Source organism: Telmatherina bonti (assembly GCF_933228915.1).
Source record: "Telmatherina bonti genome assembly, chromosome: 8".
Classification (NCBI taxonomy): Eukaryota; Metazoa; Chordata; class Actinopteri; order Atheriniformes; family Telmatherinidae; genus Telmatherina; species Telmatherina bonti.
In genome coordinates, this window is record NC_136626.1 from 30,257,044 (window position 1) to 30,275,619 (window position 18,576).

The 18,576-nt window shown below is 43.1% G+C and overlaps 1 protein-coding gene across 1 annotated transcript in view; it reads right to left on the reverse strand.

Annotated features, from left to right (window-relative positions):
* Positions 1-2,515: 2,515 nt before the first annotated feature.
* Positions 2,516-18,576, reverse strand: part of LOC306759953 (protein-glutamine gamma-glutamyltransferase K-like) — a gene marked incomplete at both ends in the record, with an annotated part of 64,964 nt that continues 48,903 nt past the window's right edge. Inside the window, 12 exons of the mRNA XM_079245700.1 lie at positions 2,516-2,675; positions 2,788-2,924; positions 3,020-3,180; positions 3,357-3,641; positions 3,758-3,911; positions 4,093-4,285; positions 4,371-4,509; positions 4,626-4,803; positions 6,666-6,773; positions 6,878-6,996; positions 10,118-10,369; positions 17,697-17,888. Of these exons, the coding sequence (XP_079101826.1) occupies positions 2,516-2,675; positions 2,788-2,924; positions 3,020-3,180; positions 3,357-3,641; positions 3,758-3,911; positions 4,093-4,285; positions 4,371-4,509; positions 4,626-4,803; positions 6,666-6,773; positions 6,878-6,996; positions 10,118-10,369; positions 17,697-17,888 (2,078 nt within the window). The remainder of the gene's footprint in view (positions 2,676-2,787; positions 2,925-3,019; positions 3,181-3,356; positions 3,642-3,757; positions 3,912-4,092; positions 4,286-4,370; positions 4,510-4,625; positions 4,804-6,665; positions 6,774-6,877; positions 6,997-10,117; positions 10,370-17,696; positions 17,889-18,576) is intronic.

An 18,576-nucleotide genomic window follows, 5' to 3' on the forward strand; every position in this document is an offset into this window, starting at 1 on the left:
TTTTTGTAACACCTCAATGTAGGCGAGACCAGGTGTTTATTATTAAAGCTGGTATGGAACAAACAACTGTAATATGTGTGTGTTAATTACATTTCACTTATTTGAAAGGTGTCTTACACAAAGAGATTTCCAGAGGATCACAGAGTGGCTCCTGCACTGAATACATTTTTGACAGAATTTTAGTTCAGAGGAGCTTGAATATTTGCTCAGAGTGATCATAAACAGCCCTGTAGAGCTGAGATCATGCAGGTAAGATGCGAACTGACATGTTAACCATATGCAGTCAAACAATGCACCTATGCATTAGTAATGCTCCCAACATGTGATCTGTGCACACAAATGAATGTTAGGCTGTGATTTATGTTGTAACTTGCTTGCAGGAGTTCCATACTTCACAAGAATGGAACAAAACAGATTTAGAAGTTGGACTGAACTAATTTTCTCTGGCTGTTTGAGAAGTGCTGTTCTCTCATCATTTCTTCACCCCTGACTTAGAAAGCTCCTCATTCCTGTCAGCTGCAGAAATATTCTGATTACGCTGCATACGATGGATAAGAAGCATGCAGAGAACTAATCAGTCACTTCGTGGAACAGTGTAGAATCCTCAACTTCAGCATAAACAAAAGAAAACAATGGATTTCAGGAAAGACAGGGGTAAGCAAAACACTGTTTGCATCCTGGGTGAAGAGGTGGAGGTGGTGGAGGAATACAAATACCTGCGAGTTCAGATGGACACCTGAGTAGACGGGAAATACAACACAGAAGCATCTACAAGAAGTGACAGAGCTGACTGTTTCTTGAGGAAGCTGAGCTTCTTCAATCTATGGATCAGGATGTTACATGTCTGAAAGTCTGCTGTGCTTTTCCAATGAGAGAATCTGTAGGCCACTGAAATTAAATGCAACAATTGCTTATTTTTATTCTTTATTTATTTGATCCCCATTACCTTTTGCTAGACAGCAGTTATTCTTCCTGGTGTCTGCACAATTCCTACATTACAATACAAACATCCATCAAGATAAGACAACAACACAATGCACAAACATTACAACACACGCACACACACACACACACATATATACCATGTAATTGTACCTACTTGTTGCATATTTTTCTGTTCCAACACAAACTATTCAATTAATTCCACACAGACAAACACCAGTATACACACTAAGGAAAGTCAACCAAGAGTGCGTACGCATATGGGTAAATATGCATAGACATACATGTGTGTTTCATTGTTTCAAGTCTGCACCAAGGCACATGTTTCAAGAATTTTTCACAATTTCTGTAGACAGAACAAACAAAACAAAAAGAAAACAAAAGGAAAGAGTAAATAAAGAAATATATGTTTGTAAAAGGAACAGCAAGAACTTAAAAAACCCAAACCTGCTGCTCTCAGATACACTTAGCCACAATCATATCCCACTATAACCTTGATAAGAAGAGAAGGAGAAAGAGTTTTACATTAATTAATTCTCAAGTTTCCTCAACCTCAAGTTTAAAAAAAAAACCAAATTAATGGACCCCACGCCCTCTCAAAAACATCTAGCCTCCCTTTCTGCACATATGTTCTTTGCTCCAGTGGAAAGGCTGTCTAACGGTATAACCTAAAATGTAACACTTGGTGTAGTTGTTTTTTTCCCCAAAAAACTGCAACAGATTTTTTTTGCATTCAACAGGCACATGTCAATCATAATTTGATCACTTTGCGTATACTTATGTCCTTCTGGGTATAAGCCCAATATAAAAAAAACAAAACAGGGTCAATTAGAATGTCTTAAAAGGACCTCTAACCTCTGGATAGTTCAACTATTCATGATCCTGCATGTTGCAACTCATTTACCATGGCACTTTGAAAATACCCAAGTGCATTTGTTTACAATTTGGGATATTCCACAAGATGAACATAAATTCATGAGCTTCATTTTCATTGTACAACAACTCGCGTTCCAGTCAACATTTATTCCTTCCCAAAAAAACATTTCACTTCCCACAGCTAACTTTTCCCATCATATCACACAATTTGTCTAAGAACCACACATTTACATTTGGGTTTCTATAGAAATATCATATTAATATTAGCTTTAAATGTGGTATGCAAACTTGACGCCAGAGAATGTCTTTATCTGAAACCATTAATTGTGTCTTACTTTAACTAGTAAATGATTTTGAGTAAAACACGCCACCCCTCCTTCGTATAAATTCCTGTCATTTATATCGACATTGTATCTGTGTACATGTATTGTATCTGTGTACGGAAGTCATGAAAAAAAGTTAATTTGTCTTGTTTAAGACCGTGGAGGTGATAGTGCCAATATGAAATGATTCACCATTCTGAGATGACATAATAACATTTCCCACTGCTTATTTCTCCATGGTCTTCTGCAATTTTTACTGACTGAAACAGGACAAAAAAGAAATCCCTTCATGACAATAAAATGAGTACCAAATGAGGATGTTTAGAAAATTACTTTCAACAATCAGTTTCAAAGTGTTTTTTCTTTGCAAATCCCTACAGAGCAGCACTGCCTTTGTCCTCCACTGTAATGTCACACACACCATGAACCTGCGTAAGCTTCTTGCAGTCCAAAGAAGCCAGCAATTTCCTTGTCCCTGGGAGGGTGGGGACGAAGTGTTGAGTGAGAGTGACGGTAGCATGGCTGCCAATATCTCTGAGGGAGATACAGGAAATGATAGTAACAATCAGAAAAGAGGAAGATAGACTAGATAAGTTTAAAAAAAAAGTAATCGGTACCAATATAAAGTATATTTTTTCTGCCTCACCCATAATTAATCGTTCGAGCAGGGAGAAGACCTAGACCTTCCACATGGAATATCACTGCTTTCAACACTTGTGGTAGTGGGTTAGTGAAGGAAATCTCCACCGCCATCTTATTCCCTACCGCAGCCTTCCCAATTGGCTGTGTGAGAGAAAAACAGGCAGCAGTGAAAATCTGATCTACTATAAGATCTACACTGTAGTTTGTTTTGTTTTCTGATAAGCTGGGTTGCTTACTTTTAGAATGAGATCTGGGGTCCTAAGTCTGAAACTGAACTGAGTGGCCAGAATCTGCCCAGTTTCTTGGACCTTGCCTGTAAGCGTCAGCAACATGGCAGCCTGTTCGATCAGATGGTCCTTGTAGGTTTCACATTCTAGAATCCAGTCCAAGCTTGTCTCTGCAGTGTTGTTGAACAAAAGAGAAGAAAAGTCATGTGTTAATGAGGTTTCAGTACATCCATCAACTGGGTTTTCTTGCTTTTAGATGAGGCTTGCTGTTTCCCTGCTGAATCCAGCTAAGCTAAGCTACTCAGGTGCTGGCTTTAATGTCTCATTAATTGTTCTCTCCACTCACCCATATTAGGCAGTATTTGCACATCAGTCTTGTCTTTTCTGACTGTGGCTTTGTGGACTCCAGTGTAGTACATGACTGCCAACTGGCCATGCAGGCTGACATTACGTTGTGCTGAGCTGCTGTTCCTCAGCTTGATGGTCAGTTTTGCATCCTCTCCCATTTTAGGACCTGCACCATCCATGATCACCTTTATTAAGACGTCCTGTGTTGTGAGAGATGAAAAGGCATCTGCTTTAGAGCCGTAGCGACAGGCTGTTTCCACAGCAATGCGCTCCTGCTCCGAGCCTAAGAATGAACGGAAAATTGAGACAATTCAATAAATAATACAGCAGTATCACACTCTGAGATGAAGGAATTTTGATGAGTGAAATTGCAATTTTTAAAATTATTTTTTTTCATACCTTCAGGATGTTTATAAAGGTGTGTGATATCACTTCGCTCATCCGAGCCAACAGCCTTGGTGCTGATGTTAAGGCCCACAACGTGTTTCTCACTGTAGATTTGATTAAAGGTACCATCTACATTTCTCTGCCAGTATATTTTGTCACTGTTCACCTAAATAGAGAAAAGGAGTAGCAAGACAGTTAACAAGTAATGCCCTTAACTGATGGTTAGATGTCATATATATTCTGATGAGGGCGTTATTAGTACACAGCACGTTTCTATCATATATAACTTAAATGTTATTATATTCCGATCATGTAAAAACTGAGGAAAAAATGGCTTTTCTACGAACCTCAGCAAACACAAAGGGGCAGTCATGTTTGAGGTAGACATGGCCATTGCGAACAGCAGCAAGAGAAGCAGGTCCACAACGATAGGTGCCCTGACTGGTCTCCTGTGGCGTGGCGTCAACCGCCTGCCAGCCCCCGTAGCCAGGAGGTAAGTCTGGACGAGCCATCCAGCAGTCATTCCACACATGGAAGTTCCTGCAGAAAAGACAAGTTACATGAACAGAAAGCTGGGTTTCCTGAAGCAGTCAGCTTTATAATGAAGGCTGATAACAAGGCTTACCAGATGGAGTCTGTGTTGAGGTTCTTTATGAGATCCAGGTCCTCATCAACGTACACATCTGTTGTCAAGGAGACGTCTGTGTCGTGCGCTGACTTGAAGTTGGTCACAGTTCGACAAGGAATGCCTAAACACCGTAAAACTGCAGGCAGAGAGTTAACACATTAAAAGGGTGTGTTTCTGTATCTGTGTAATATGTGTGTAACAAACGTGCACAGATTACATAAGCTTATAATAAACAACAACAACTCTGCTAACCTGTAGTGGTAATGCCAGCAAAGACCCAGCACTGTCCGTATTTGACGGGCAAGCCATTGTTTTTCTGGTATTCCAGTAGGATCTCAACACTTCCACTCCACACAGTTGGAGAATTTCCACCCGTATAGTCTTCTGACCAGTTTCCTTCCAGGACACCGAAGTCATCAGGGGAGTTTATCTGGACAAATCAAGACACTCATCTTCACATCTGAAATTGAAAGCTGTTCAAGTGATCAGACACTTTTTTTTCCTCCTTCCCTGTTTTTGTCTTTTAATTTGAAGAAAAAAAAAAGAGCAGATAGTTGTCTGGGAAAATCTGTGATGGGAAAGTCTTGTAACTATGATATTGTAAGCCTCTGTAGAGGACAGATGGTCAGAATGGCTCAAGCAGAATACGGTTGTAGAAGTTCCTATCTCCTGCTTCAAAGTGTCTCTGGAATGACAACAACTACAACAGGACATTATATAGTCATAGTCACATAGTCGCTGTAAACCTCTCTCTCTGGGAGTCCTGCACTTAGAAGTGACTCAGGGCTGGGGAAAGGAATCTATTCAAGGATGTCATTCTAAGCTGAATGTTAATTCACCTTGTCCACTGGCAGACTTGCTGTCTTGTGTGAACTCCTTGGGGTAAGTAAAACTTTTGTGCATTCTCACTGATCTGAGTATCTGTTGTTCATTGAGAGATTTTTCTCAAACAGACAGAAAACCAACAAATTTAATAAAGAATGTTTTGTTGTCAGAGTAGCTGAAACAAGGGTTTTATCATGTGTTTTATGGTGGCAAACAGATGGTTAGAAATGGGAAGCCCAGTTTCACTACATTGGCTCAATGAAAAAAAGTGATATTTTAGTGTTGTGTGCTGTGTACCACTGGCCTCATTTATGTTTGTTTGCATATCTTTCATTGCATTTTATCAATTCCTTTTCCTTCTGTTCTGATCATCCGGCTTGTCAAAGCTGTCGAGATTAATTGGTAAAAGACTGTTAATATGATTGAACATGAAAGGTTTCCTGGCCTTGTTTTTAAAGACAGAAAGGCATTTCTACTGAAATACAACCAAGTTATATCTCTACACCTCAACTGACCAAAACAAATCACATATACACCTGACAGTTTATTTGGTTCACTGTTTTTTGTTAATACATAACTAATTAGCAAATCATATGGCAGCAACTTGGTGCATTAAGGCATGAAGACTAAGTCAAGATGATTACCAAGTTCCAAACAGAGTTACAGAATTAGAAAGGAAGTAGATGTGTGATCTACACCAGCAAAAAACAACACCAGATGACACTGTTGTCAACAAAGAACAGGAAACGAAAGTGACACTTTACACAGACTCACCAAACTGGACAACAGAAGATGCAAAAATGTTGCCTAGTCTGATGAGTCTCTATTTCACCTCCACATTCAGACGGTAGGATCAGAATTATGACCTTACCATCTGAAAAACATGGATCCATCCTGCCTTGGATCAATGCTTCAGGCTGTTGGTGGTGTAATGATATGGAGGATATTTTATTGATGCACTTTCTACCCCGTAACACTAACAGAGCATAATTTAAATGCCATAGTCTATCTGAGTATTGTTGGTGACCATGTTCAACCCTTTATGACAACAGTGTAGCATCTTCTGATTACTTCCTCCAGCAGGATGTAGAAATGGCACAAATAAGGTCAAATCCCTTCCAACTAAGTTTTTTTTAGCATGACAATTAGCTCACTGTACTCCAATTGCCTCCACAGTTACCAGATCTTGATCCAGTAGACCAGTTTCGGGATGTGTATACTGTACATCTCTCACATACATTATGTAACTGTGATCCCCCACAAGTTCTTTTGAAAGGTGTTGCTGGAGTTAGATACAAATGAGAATCTATTTTTCAACAAAAAACATTCAGTCTGAAAATGAGCCTTCATCCTGCTCCAGTTAAATAGACCTGAATGATTTGTCCATACTGAGTGGGGAAACTTTTATTGTTTTATTAAATAATATGAAGATCAGTATGAAGAGAAGTGGGTCAAGTGTCTTCTTACCATGGCTGACATGATTTGCACAACATTGACTGGGTCTCCAAAACCATGAGTAGGAGATAGACTTTTTTCCAGTAAAAAAAGGCAAGCAGCAAGAATCCCATCAGTAAACTGGATGTTAGGAGACAAAAACAAACGTGACATGGGTGAGGAGTCAAGTCAGTTTCTGCTGTTCTACACATTAATACTGACGGAGCAAACTTTCAGCCACTTACCTGCCCATAGTCCCATGTCCTAGCTCCAATTTGGTCTGCTGTGCCATAGTAGATCCGTCCAACGTCATTAAGGACATACTCCTGTCTCTCATCTTCAGAGTCCATGAACACTGAGTCATCTGATGGGGACCATAAAGAATAGTTAAAACTGAAATTCTCTCTTCTGATAATATAATATAATATAATATAATATAATATAATATAATATAATATAATATAATATAATATAATATAATATAATATAATATAATATAATATAATATAATATAATATAATATGAGGAGTAAGGTCATTGATGCCTGTCGTGGCAGTAATTCCAGAACTCGTTGGTGGACTGTGGGACTCTGGAGGCAGCTGATGGGCACCGACGGGCTAAGCGGCATGCGGCTTCGGCTGTTGCCGAGGCAAAAACTCGGGCATGGGGGGAGTTTGGCGAGGCCATGGAGAAAGACTTCCGGACGGCTTCGAGGAGATTTTGGTCCACCATCTGGCAGCTCAGGAAGGGGAAGCAGTGCTCCATCAATACTGTGTACAGTGGAGGTGGGGAGCTGCTGACCTCAACTCGGGATGTAGTGGGTCGGTGGAAGGAATACTTCGAAGACCTCCTCAATCCTACCAACACGTCTTCCGATGAGGAGGCAGAGCTGGTGGACTCAGGGGTGGACTCTCATATCTCTGGGGCTGAAGTCGCTGAGGTGGTCAAAAAGCTCCTTGGGGGCAAGGCCCCGGGGGTGGATGAGATCCGCCCGGAGTTCCTTAAGGCTCTGGATGCTGTGGGGCTGTCCTGGCTGACATGCCTCTGCAGCATCGCGTGGACATCGGGGGCAGTACCGCTGGATTGGCAGACTGGGGTGGTGGTCCCCCTTTTTAAAAAGGTGTGTTCCAATTACAGGGGAATCACACTCCTCAAGCCTCCCTGGTAAGGTCTATCCAGGGGACCTGTAGAGGAGGGTTCATCGGATTGTCGAATCTCAGATTGAGAAGGAGCAGTGTGGTTTTCGTCCTGGTTGCGGAACAGTGGACCAGCTCTATACCCTCTTTGGGGTCCTGGAGGGGGCATGGGAGTTTGCCCAACCAGTCTACATGTGCTTTGTGGACCTGGAGAAGGCATTCGACCGTGTCCCCCGGGGGCTCCTGTGGGGGGTACTCCGGGAGTATGGGGTACCGGACCCCCTTGTACGAGCTGTCCGGTCCCTGTACGATAGGTGTCCGCAGCTTGGTCCGAATTGCCGGTAGTAAGTCGGATTCGTTTCCAGTGAGGGTTGGACTCCACCAAGGCTGCCCTTTATCACCGATTCTGTTCATAACTTATATGGACAGAATTTCTAGGCGCAGCCGAGGTGTTGAGGGGATCCGACTTGGTGGCCTCAGGATTGGGTCCCTGCTTTTTGCAGATGACGTGGTCCTGTTTGCGTCATCTGGTCGTGATCTCCAGCTCTCGCTTGAGCGATTTGCGGCCGAGTGTGAAGCGGCTGGGATGAGAATCAGCACCTCCAAATCTGAGACCATGGTCCTCAGCCGGAATAGGGTGGATTGCCCTCTCCAGGTCGGGAGTGAGGTCCTGCCTCAAGTGGAGGAGTTTAAATATCTCGGGGTCTTGTTCACGAGTGAGGGAAGGATGGAGCGTGAGATCGCCAGACGGATCGGTGCGGCGTCTGCAGTAATGCAGACTCTGCGCCGGTCTGTTGTGGTGAAGAAGGAGCTGAGCCAGAAGGCGAAGCTCTCGATTTACCAGTCGATCTACGTTCCTACCCTCACCTATGGTCATGAGCTGTGGGTCGTGACCGAAAGAACGAGATCTCGTATACAGGCGGCTGAAATGAGTTTCCTCCGCAGGGTGGCCGGGCTCTCCCTTAGAGATAGGGTGAGGAGCTCGGTCATCCGGGAGGGGCTCAGAGTAGAGCCGCTGCTCCTCCGCATCGAGAGGAACCAGTTGAGGTGGCTCGGGCATCTGGTCAGGATGCTTCCTGGACGCCTCCCTAGTGAGGTGTTCCAGGCACGTCCCCCTGGGAGGAGACCCCGGGGAAGACCCAGGACACGCTGGAAGGATTATATCTCTCGGCTGGCCTGGGAACGCCTCGGGATAACCCCCCGCAGAGTTGGCAAATGTGGCTGGGGAGAGGGAAGTCTGGGCTTCCCTGCTTAGGCTGCTGCCCCCGCGACCCGACCCCGGATAAGCGGCAGAAGATGAAGATGAAGAGGAAGAATATAATGCAATATATTCATTCATTCATTTTCTGAACCGCCTAATCCAATTCATAATATAATATAATATAATATAATATAATATAATATAATATAATATAATATAATATAATATAATATAATATAATATAATATAATATAATATAATATATTCATTCATTCATTCATTCATTTTCTGAACCGCTTAATCCAATTCAGGGTCGCGGGGAAGCTGGAGCCTATCCCAGCTGGCTTTGGGCGCATATAATATAATATAATATATTATAATATAACATAATAAAGCTAAACAGCTAAATGTGTGGTAAATGCCCCTAAAAAATGTTCCAAAATCTCTAGAATATTCTCCTGTTGGAATTCCCTCTTGCTTTGAGATTTAAGTGCTGCCAGGTGTGTCTCAGTCACAGATGTATTACTGGCACCTGGTTGACACCTACTTGGTAGAAAGTACTTTTCCTTACAGCTGGAGAATACAATCATGTGATCCACCATGCAACTTAAAACAAGTGTGAACACCAGCAGGTGTTCAGATTGCAGATTTCTTTTTTGCATACATGTTAACCATGTTGTTAAACCTTTTAAAGGTGACTAATCAGACCTTCCCATCATGTATAACACAACACCAATAGGTATCATTAATGCAGTGAAATAATAAAGAAAACACAAATGTTGTTACTGTTTATGCTAAGTTTACTTCCTGTACATTTTCCCAGAAACTGTCAGAAAAGTAGGAACCTTGAGGTGATGAGAAGGCAGTGACAAACATTGTAAGCAAAGTATGTGTGATATATTGTGATCTTTGAAAGGGTACTTACTCTTTCATAAAAAGGTACATTTTGAAATATTAGTTTATATTCCATTTCATGAAAAATGTAGAAGATAATTAAATGATCTCAGTAAGTTTTCTGCACAACCTGAAAGATATTTAGTGAGCTTGGAGGTGGAGGACTTTATTGCACCAACAACTTTAGTCTTTTCTGTTTTAAGGTTGTTTTCTTATTCTTGCCAACCCTTATAGTTGATATTGTAGATTTTTACCTTCACACCAGGGGTTGAACAGCATGTAGATGTCATTAGCAGGGTCATGTGTGGAAACGTGTTTTCCATTTGCACAGTTTGTTTCCACTATGAGCTGATATCTGCCAATGATAGCCGTGGGTGATGAATTCACTGAAAGCTTTATCCTTCTGTCATCCTGTTCCACCACAGCAGCCTCCCATCGTCCATCCTTCAGCTCCTCCACCAGAGGCACAAATACATGGGTTCCCTTTGACACTATTGGCACCGACCCTAACAAGGTAGGAAAAAACATGTATCACACACATCAGAGAAGAAAAAACAAGCAAAAGAAATGTGTTACTGACTGACATGTCCAAACAAAACTAAACTCTTGCTGTATTTTTTCCTCCCAATTAAAGCCACCCATGTATTCTTTGTATGTTTGAATGAATAGAAACCAAAATGAAACATTGCCCTGTGCAGAAGCATTTCATCTTATTGCAACTGTATTAAATGTTTTATAGATCTCTATCCTTACTCATGATTTACAATGCCACAGTCTTTTTTACCTTCCTCCCCAAACTATGGAAATAATCAGCCTTCATGGTTTTTACTTTCTCCTCTGTGTGGGTCTGATCCCGTCTTTATTTGCTGTCTTCAAATACCTTAACAAGTGCTACATTTCAGGTTGACTAGGAAATGTTTATTCTTATCTGATTCCGTTCTGGACAGACAAGCCGATGATTGGCTATGTCAAAAGAACCTGTTCCTGGTTGGCAAAGAGGTGAATAAAACAAATGAAAACATCCTTTGTAAAGACAAAGCGGAGAATACTGGAGCAACACTGGAGCAAGTGAAACACAGACAAACAGCAAGTAGACATCAGCAGCAGCCAGCTGACAGCCAAGCAGCAGTTGTGCACTACCAGCCTGGGGATTAATGTTTGGGTTTTTGTGGCAAATTTATCAAAATGGTCAATGCACTGAGGGCAGCCTGTGTAAACCTGTGGATGGTACGAATTAAGTATGGTGCCTCAGAGAGGTCAAAATATGTCTTTAATAACACAGATAGGTCCTCAAATCCAACGAATAAGCATCTATATTAGCTTTAGACCCTCTGTGTAAAAACAAAAAAAAAAATCAGACATGATTTTGTAATGAAAATCACTGCATGAGCCCAGAAATGCCTAAAGAAATCAGTGACCGTGTAATCCAGAGTTTAAAGCTTTTTACACACAAAAAGACCATATCTAAACATGATCAAGGTGCTGAAATGTAAACGCCAGGTATGAGGATGTTTTGTCATATTATATCGCACCGCACCGCACCGCACCGTACCGTACCGCACCGCACCGCACCGCACCGCACCGCACCGTACCGTACCGTACCGTATCGTATCGTATCGTATCGTAAGATCCCTTTTCATAACTAAAAGCAGCACAGGGTGCCACACAACTTAAACTAAATTATAAATGCTAGAGTCTATGGATCTAGCAAATGTTTTTAATTGAAGAATGCATATTTCAGCAAGACAGTGTTAAACCACCTACTGCATTATGTGCATATTACAACAGCATGACTTTGTAACATAAGAGTTTACGTGCAGAACTAACATGCAGTCCAGATCTGGCGACAACCAAAAAGAATTAGTGTATCAAAAAATGCTTAATATGACAAAAAAGACCCAGGACTATTTAGCAGCTGGAACAGCATATTTGACAAGAAAAGACCAAAATTCTTTATTTAAAGGTCTGGCCGCTGGTCTCTATCTCTCAGACACCTGTGGACTGGTAATAGTCTAAACATGGAAACATTGAACTCATGATAAGCTAATAATTCTTATTTATTGGTAAGATGTCTTTATTTTAGCATTTGATACACTAAAGTTCAACAGTTTGGAAACAGTGTACGCACTAGATTTCATAAGAAAGGATGTCCAAACTCTGGACTGATACTGTATGTTTTCTATATTTAATTGTGTTTTATTGCATCATCAATTGTTTTAGATTCAAGGTTGTTAAATCTATTCTTAAAATGGTTAAAGAATAATTTTGTCAATATGATGCAAGAAGGTGTATTAGGAAAATTAATACACTTCCAAGAGTGATTCCTCCCTCCCACACCCAGACACACTGCTGAAGTTAATTTAGCAGCTGCTTGATAAAGTTCCTCATCTAACTCTCAGTGAGAGACCAAATAAACAGCTATTCCTGGACAGTCAGCGAGCTTTCCTCACACACAGATCTGACTTCAAATGTCAGCTCTGCATACATCACGATCACATTTAATATCATATCTCAATATCTAATGGATATATTTTCAGGAAGACTGGAGAACACAGTACATTCAAGCCCTCAGGATGGATTAACTGTTTTGTTTTTGGCTTTTTATCTGTCAGACAGTAAGTGTGCTGTTGAGTGTGCCCCGCTCTTTCACGCTGTTAGGTATTAAATGGAGTTTGAAGCCTCTCTGAGCTGTTAGCAGGGCTTCACACTGTTGAAACCAGCACAAACCACTAAGACAGAGCATTCAGCTGTCACTGCCTTTCACCTGAATTTTCGACAGCACTTTCAAAAATAGTGTTGTTTCAAGACGGCCTGTGATTAGCTTTCATGCACGCTGCCCTGCATCTCAGAGTTCAGTGTTTCAATGTTTCAAGTGTACTGCTAATGCAAGAAAAAGAGATAAAAAAAAAAAACAGGGATATGGGGAGAATTTTATGCAGTATACAAATGCATTATCTGGTATTATGATTTCCTTCTAGTGTGACAGGTGACTGTATAAAATTGAACAAAGACTATTTGTGATTGGTATTGTTATTTTTATTATAATCACCAAATTAAGTATTTAATCAGTTGATTTATGAGAAAAATAAATAAGCAAACCACTGAATGTAAAAAATAAAATTACTGTTATATTTTATGATATGTATTTGATTTGGAGCACTGAACAAAGAGTGAGCTCTTTCAGTAAAAAAGGGGCTATAATTATTTACTCCGAGCATGATTCATTATCTATCGCACAGCTGTAATTAGGGGATCTATATGCGTCAGTGTCCTCCTTGTCTTACAGCAGACAGTACAATGACGGGACATGCAAAGGCAGACATGAACAAGTAAACAGGTGATGGGTTGAGGCTGCAACCGCAGGAAGTGGCAGTTGTTCTAGTGAACTGGTTCTACAGAGGATCTGTACTTGGTGAGGGATTTGAGAACTATCTTTAAAGGATCCTTTTGGGAGCATAGCAACAGCGCAGTTACCATAGCAATGAAAACGAAAAATCCCCCTGACTTTTCTCCTCCTATGCAGATGAAGCATATCTCACAGATACAGTGTGTGTCACATAATTTAAAAAAAGGGGTCAAATGGCTGATTTAATGAACAATTTTAATTGCAAGACGATTTGCAATTGTGTTATTTTGTATCACGTTTGGGGTAACTGGGTGACATTTCGTTCAACTTTATCATTGTAAATAAATGAGTATAAAATTTTTATTTACACCAGCAGAAATTCTTTGTGGCACAATTCATCACCGGGCCTTGAATAATGTACCGGAGCAGATTTTAAAGTATAATTATTTGTAAAATGTCAAGAGTAGTTTTTGTCTAAAAGTTTTGAGGTCCTGAACATTTCAAGATTTGTACTTTTCACTGTTAATGTGTTCTCCAAGAAAATCTATGGAGACTTATGGAGATTAAAGTAGCAAGATTCAGTTATGTATCAAACAATTTGCACACCCATAATGAAATGTGTATGTCTCTGCAACCACATGGTAGATTTGTATATTTTTTGACTTACAGTAAGGGTCACTTTTGTGAGGTTTGTAAACATATGTAACAATCATATGAATTTCAGGATGAACCTGTTTATCCTTTTGGCTGTATCTCTGTGAAGGCCAACACTCATTAATCAAAGCTGAAAAAAATAAAGAGGTTTTAATGCAGACAGTGAAGGCAAAGTCTCCAAAATGACCTTATTTTGGCCCATCTGTTCCAGAAGTCCAGATCTTAAAAGGTTAAATCACATTCATTTAAGATAAGATATTAAGATATTTAAGCACAACAGACGTTTCACTGTGACTGTCCTGAGCATTTATTGGTAGTGGGATTCTCAGCAAAGTGAGCTGTGGTTTTTGGCTCTGACCAAGTTTAACTGCATGAGAGATCTTCCGTTAATTAGTTTCCACAGGTATCACAGGGCCCCTCCCTGAGCCGTCACCTTATTGTGGTGGAGGGGTTTGTGTGTCCTGAAGATCCTAGCAGCTATGTTGTCGGGGGCTTTATGCCCCTGGTAGGGTCACTCATGGCAAACAGGTGTCTAGAGAAGGAACCAGACTAAGTACGGCTCAAAGACCTCTATGATGACAACAACCATGGGCATAAATGTTCCCTTGTCCGGAAGTGTGTCACCAGGGCTCTCCCCTGGAGACAGGCCTAGGGGAGGGGCACGAGAGCGAGTGTCTGGTGGCCGGCCCTTTGCCCATCAGGCCCGGTTGGGCTCAGCCCGAAAGGGTTACATGGGCCCCACCTTCCGTGGGCTCACCATCTGCGGGACGAGCCATAGGGGTTGGGTGCAATGTGAGCTGGGCCGCAGCAAGAGGTGAGGACTCTGGCGGTCCAATCCCCGGCTGCAGAAACTGGCTCTAGAGACATGGAATGTCACCTCTGTGGTCGGAAAGGAGCCTGAGCTTGTGCGCGAGGTTGAGCGGTTCCGGCTAGATATAGTTGGACTCACCGCAACACATGGCTTGGGCTTTGTAATCAGTACCCTCGAGAGGGGTTGGACCTTCTTCTACTATGGAATTGTTCTTGGTGAGAGGCACCGAGCAGGTGTGGGAATTCTCATTAGCCCCCGGCTTGGTGCCTGCATTAGAGTTTGCCCCGGTGGATGAAAGGGTAGTTTCCCTCCGCCTTTGGGTGGGGGGATGGGTTCTGACTGTTGTCTGTGCTTATGCACCGAACAGCAGTTCAGAGTATCCACCCTTTCTGGAGTCCTTGGAGGGAGTGTTGGAGGGTGCTCCTTCTGGGGACTTCCTTGTCCTGCTGGGGGACTTCAATGCTCACGTGGACAATGACAGTGAGACCTGGAGTGGAGCGATTGGGAGGCATGGTCCCCCTCTTCTGAACCCAAATGGTGTTTTGTTATTGGACTTCTGTGATGGTCATGGATTGTCCATAACGAACACCATGTTCGAACATAAGAGTGTCCATATGTACACCTGGCATCAGAATCCCCTGGGCCGCAGTTCAGTGATTGATTATGTAGGCGTATCATTGGACCTGTGGCCACATGCCTTGGACACTCAGGCGACAAGGGGTCGAAGCTGTCAACTGATCACCACCTGGTGGTGAGTGGGCTCAGATGGTGGGGGAGGAAGCTGGTCAGATCTGGCAGGCTCAAACGTGTTGTGAAGGTCTGCTGGGAATGTCTGGTAGAGTCCCCCTTCAGAGCGAGGTTCAACTCCCACCTTCAGCAAAGCTTCAACCATGTCCCAAGTGAGGTGGGGGACATTGAGTCCGAATGGCTGTGTTCCAAGCTTCTATTGTTGAGGTGGCCAACCAGAGCTGTGGCTGTAAGGTCATTGATGCCTGTCGTGGCGGTAATTCCAGAACTCGTTGGTGGACACCAGCAGTGAGGGATGCTGTCAAGCTGAAGAAGGAGTCCTATCGGGCCTCTTGGCCTGTTGGACTGTGGAGGCAGCTGATAGGTACCGACAGGCTAAGCGGCATGTGGCTATGGATGTCGCCAAGGCAAAAACTCAAGTGTGGGAGGAGTTCAGCAAGGCCATGTAGAAGGACTTCTGGAAAGCTTCGAGGTGATTTTGGTCCACCATCTGGCGGCTCAGGAGGGGGAAGCAGTGCTCCGTCAATACTGTGTACAGTGGAGATGGGGAGCTGCTGACCTCAACTCAGGATGTTGTGGGTCGGTGGAAGGTATACTTCAAAGTCCTCCTCAATCCTACCAACACGAGGTGGTTAAAAAGCTCCTTGGCGGCAAGGCCCCAGAGGTGGATGAGATCCGCCTGGAGTTCTTTAAGGCTCTGGATGCTGTGGGGCTGTGACACGTCTCTGCAGCATTGCGTGGACATCAGGGACAGTCATCTGGACTGGCAGACTGGGGTGGTTGTCCCCCTTTTTAAGAAGGGGGACTGGAGGGTGTGTTCCAATTACAGAGGAATCACACTCCTCAGCCTCCCTGGTAAGGTCTATCCAGGGGACCTGTAGAGGAGGGTTCATCGGATTGTCGAATCTCAGATTGAGAAGGAGCAGTGTGGTTCTAGTTCTGGTCGCAGAACAGTGTACCAGCTCTATACCCTCTTTGGGGTCCTGGAGGGGGCATGGGAGTTTGTCCAACCAGTCTACATGTGCTTTATGAATTTGGAGAAGGCATTCAACCTTGTCCGCTGGGGGCTCTTGTGGGCGGTACTCCGGGAGAATAGGGTACCGGACCCCATTGTACGAGCTGTCCAGTTGCTGTACGATAGGTGTCAGAGCTTGGTCGTATTGCCGGTAGTAAGTCGGATTCGTTTCCAGTGAGGGTTGGACTCCACCAAGGCTGCCCTTTATCACTGATTTTGTTCATAACTTATATGGACAGAATTTCTCGGCGCAGCTGAGGTGTTGAGGGGATCTGCCTTGGTGGCCTCAGGATTGGGTCTCTGCTTTTGCGGATGACGTGGCCCTGTTGGCTTCATCTGGCCAGAATCTCCAGCTCTCGATTGGGCAATTCGCAGCCAAGTGTGAAGCGGCTGGGATGAGAATCAGCACCTCTAAATCTGAGACCATGGTCCTCTGCCAGAATAGGGTGGATTGCCCTCTCCGGGTCGGGAGTGAGGTTCTGCCTCAAGTGGAGGAGTTTAAATATCTCGGGGTCTTGTTCACGAGTGAGGGAAGGATGAATTGTGAGATCGACAGACGGATTGGTGCAGCGTCTGCAGTAATGCGGACTATGCACCGATCTGTCGTGTTGAAGACAGAGCTGAGCCAGAAGGCGAAGCTCTCGATTCACCAGCTGATCTACGTTCCTACCCTCACCTATGGTTATGAGCTGTGGGTCTTGACCGAAAAAACGAGATCTTGTACACAGGTGGCTGAAATGATTTTCCTCATTGGGTGGCCGGGCTCTCCCTTAGAGATAGGGTGAGGAGCTCGGTCATCCGGGAGGGGCTCAGAGTAGAGCCGCTGCTCCTCCATGTCGAGAGGAACCAGTTGAGGTGGCTCGGGCATCTGGTCAGGATGCCTCCTGGATGCCTCCCTAGTGAGGTGTTCAGGTACGTCCCTCTGGGAGGAGACCCAGGGAAAGACCCAGGGCACACTGGAGGGATTATATCTCTCGGCTGGCCTGGGAACGCCTTGGGATCCCCCACGCAGAGTTGGCAAATGTGGCTGGGGAGAGGGAAGTCTGGGCTTCCCTGCTTAGGCTGCTGCCCCCGCAACCCGACCCCGGATAAGCGGCAGAAGATGGATGGATGGATGGAAGTATCACAGGGGCTTTGATGGAATTTCTTTTAACTACTTTTACTTTCATTTGTGAAAAAAAAAACTTTAAAATTATAACCTAAAGTGTTACATGACTGAATGTAGTGGCAAAGTTTAGTGATTAGTGTTTCCTCACAAACCTGTTTTAAGTTCAAGGCGAAGTGTGTCTGTGTTGGGGTCAAAAGGTCGAGACAGAGTTATCCACATCTGGAAGGTCTGCCCTCTGCGGATGATGAAGTTGTCACTCTCGTAGAGATTTGTGTGATGTTCTATGCGATTTAACCCGGATTTGCTTTTCATCAGGTCTATGGACTGCACTTTGAGAAGAGCTGCTGTAAAAATAATGATAGAACAAACTAAAGTCTACTGTGTGCTGTTATTTTCTGATAAATATACATGTAAGCTGTAATCACCATCGGCTCCACTGGTTGTGGATTTTTCTATCCCGCCATCCATATTTACATCAGCTTCATGATCCAGTGATCCAGGAGTGACAGTTGGAAACCGACCCACTACAGATCTGTCCCTGACGAACCGTGTCACCACAGGCATCCTAAAAGAAAACAAGTGAAATGAGGAAATCTTTCATTTAGTATGACGCTGGCATGACAAAGAATCTCCTAAATGAAAACTGCTGTGCACATTTTCCTCTGGAGTTCAACACACAGCTGATGTCTAAGAAATGTCACATTTTATTACTCAGCAATAATAAACTATTCTAATCTAGTGTTCAATTAATTCATGGAAGGGGGATCTGGCTTCCTTTAAAGGTACAACTGAATTTTGGCAGTAATTTTAAATCCCTCTAATCAGAAGACAGTCTTGTGATGTGGGCTGATAGCCTCATTACAGAAGCCTCTCTTGTAAAATGTTTTAATTCAAAGTAAAAAAAAAAAATTATTAGACACCTTCATGTGATGGCAACCGTATTTTCAGCAGTGTCAGAATGAATATCATCTACCCTCAAATAAGAATATTTTTACCTTACAATATCTGGATTAAAGGTGTCAATTAAAAGGA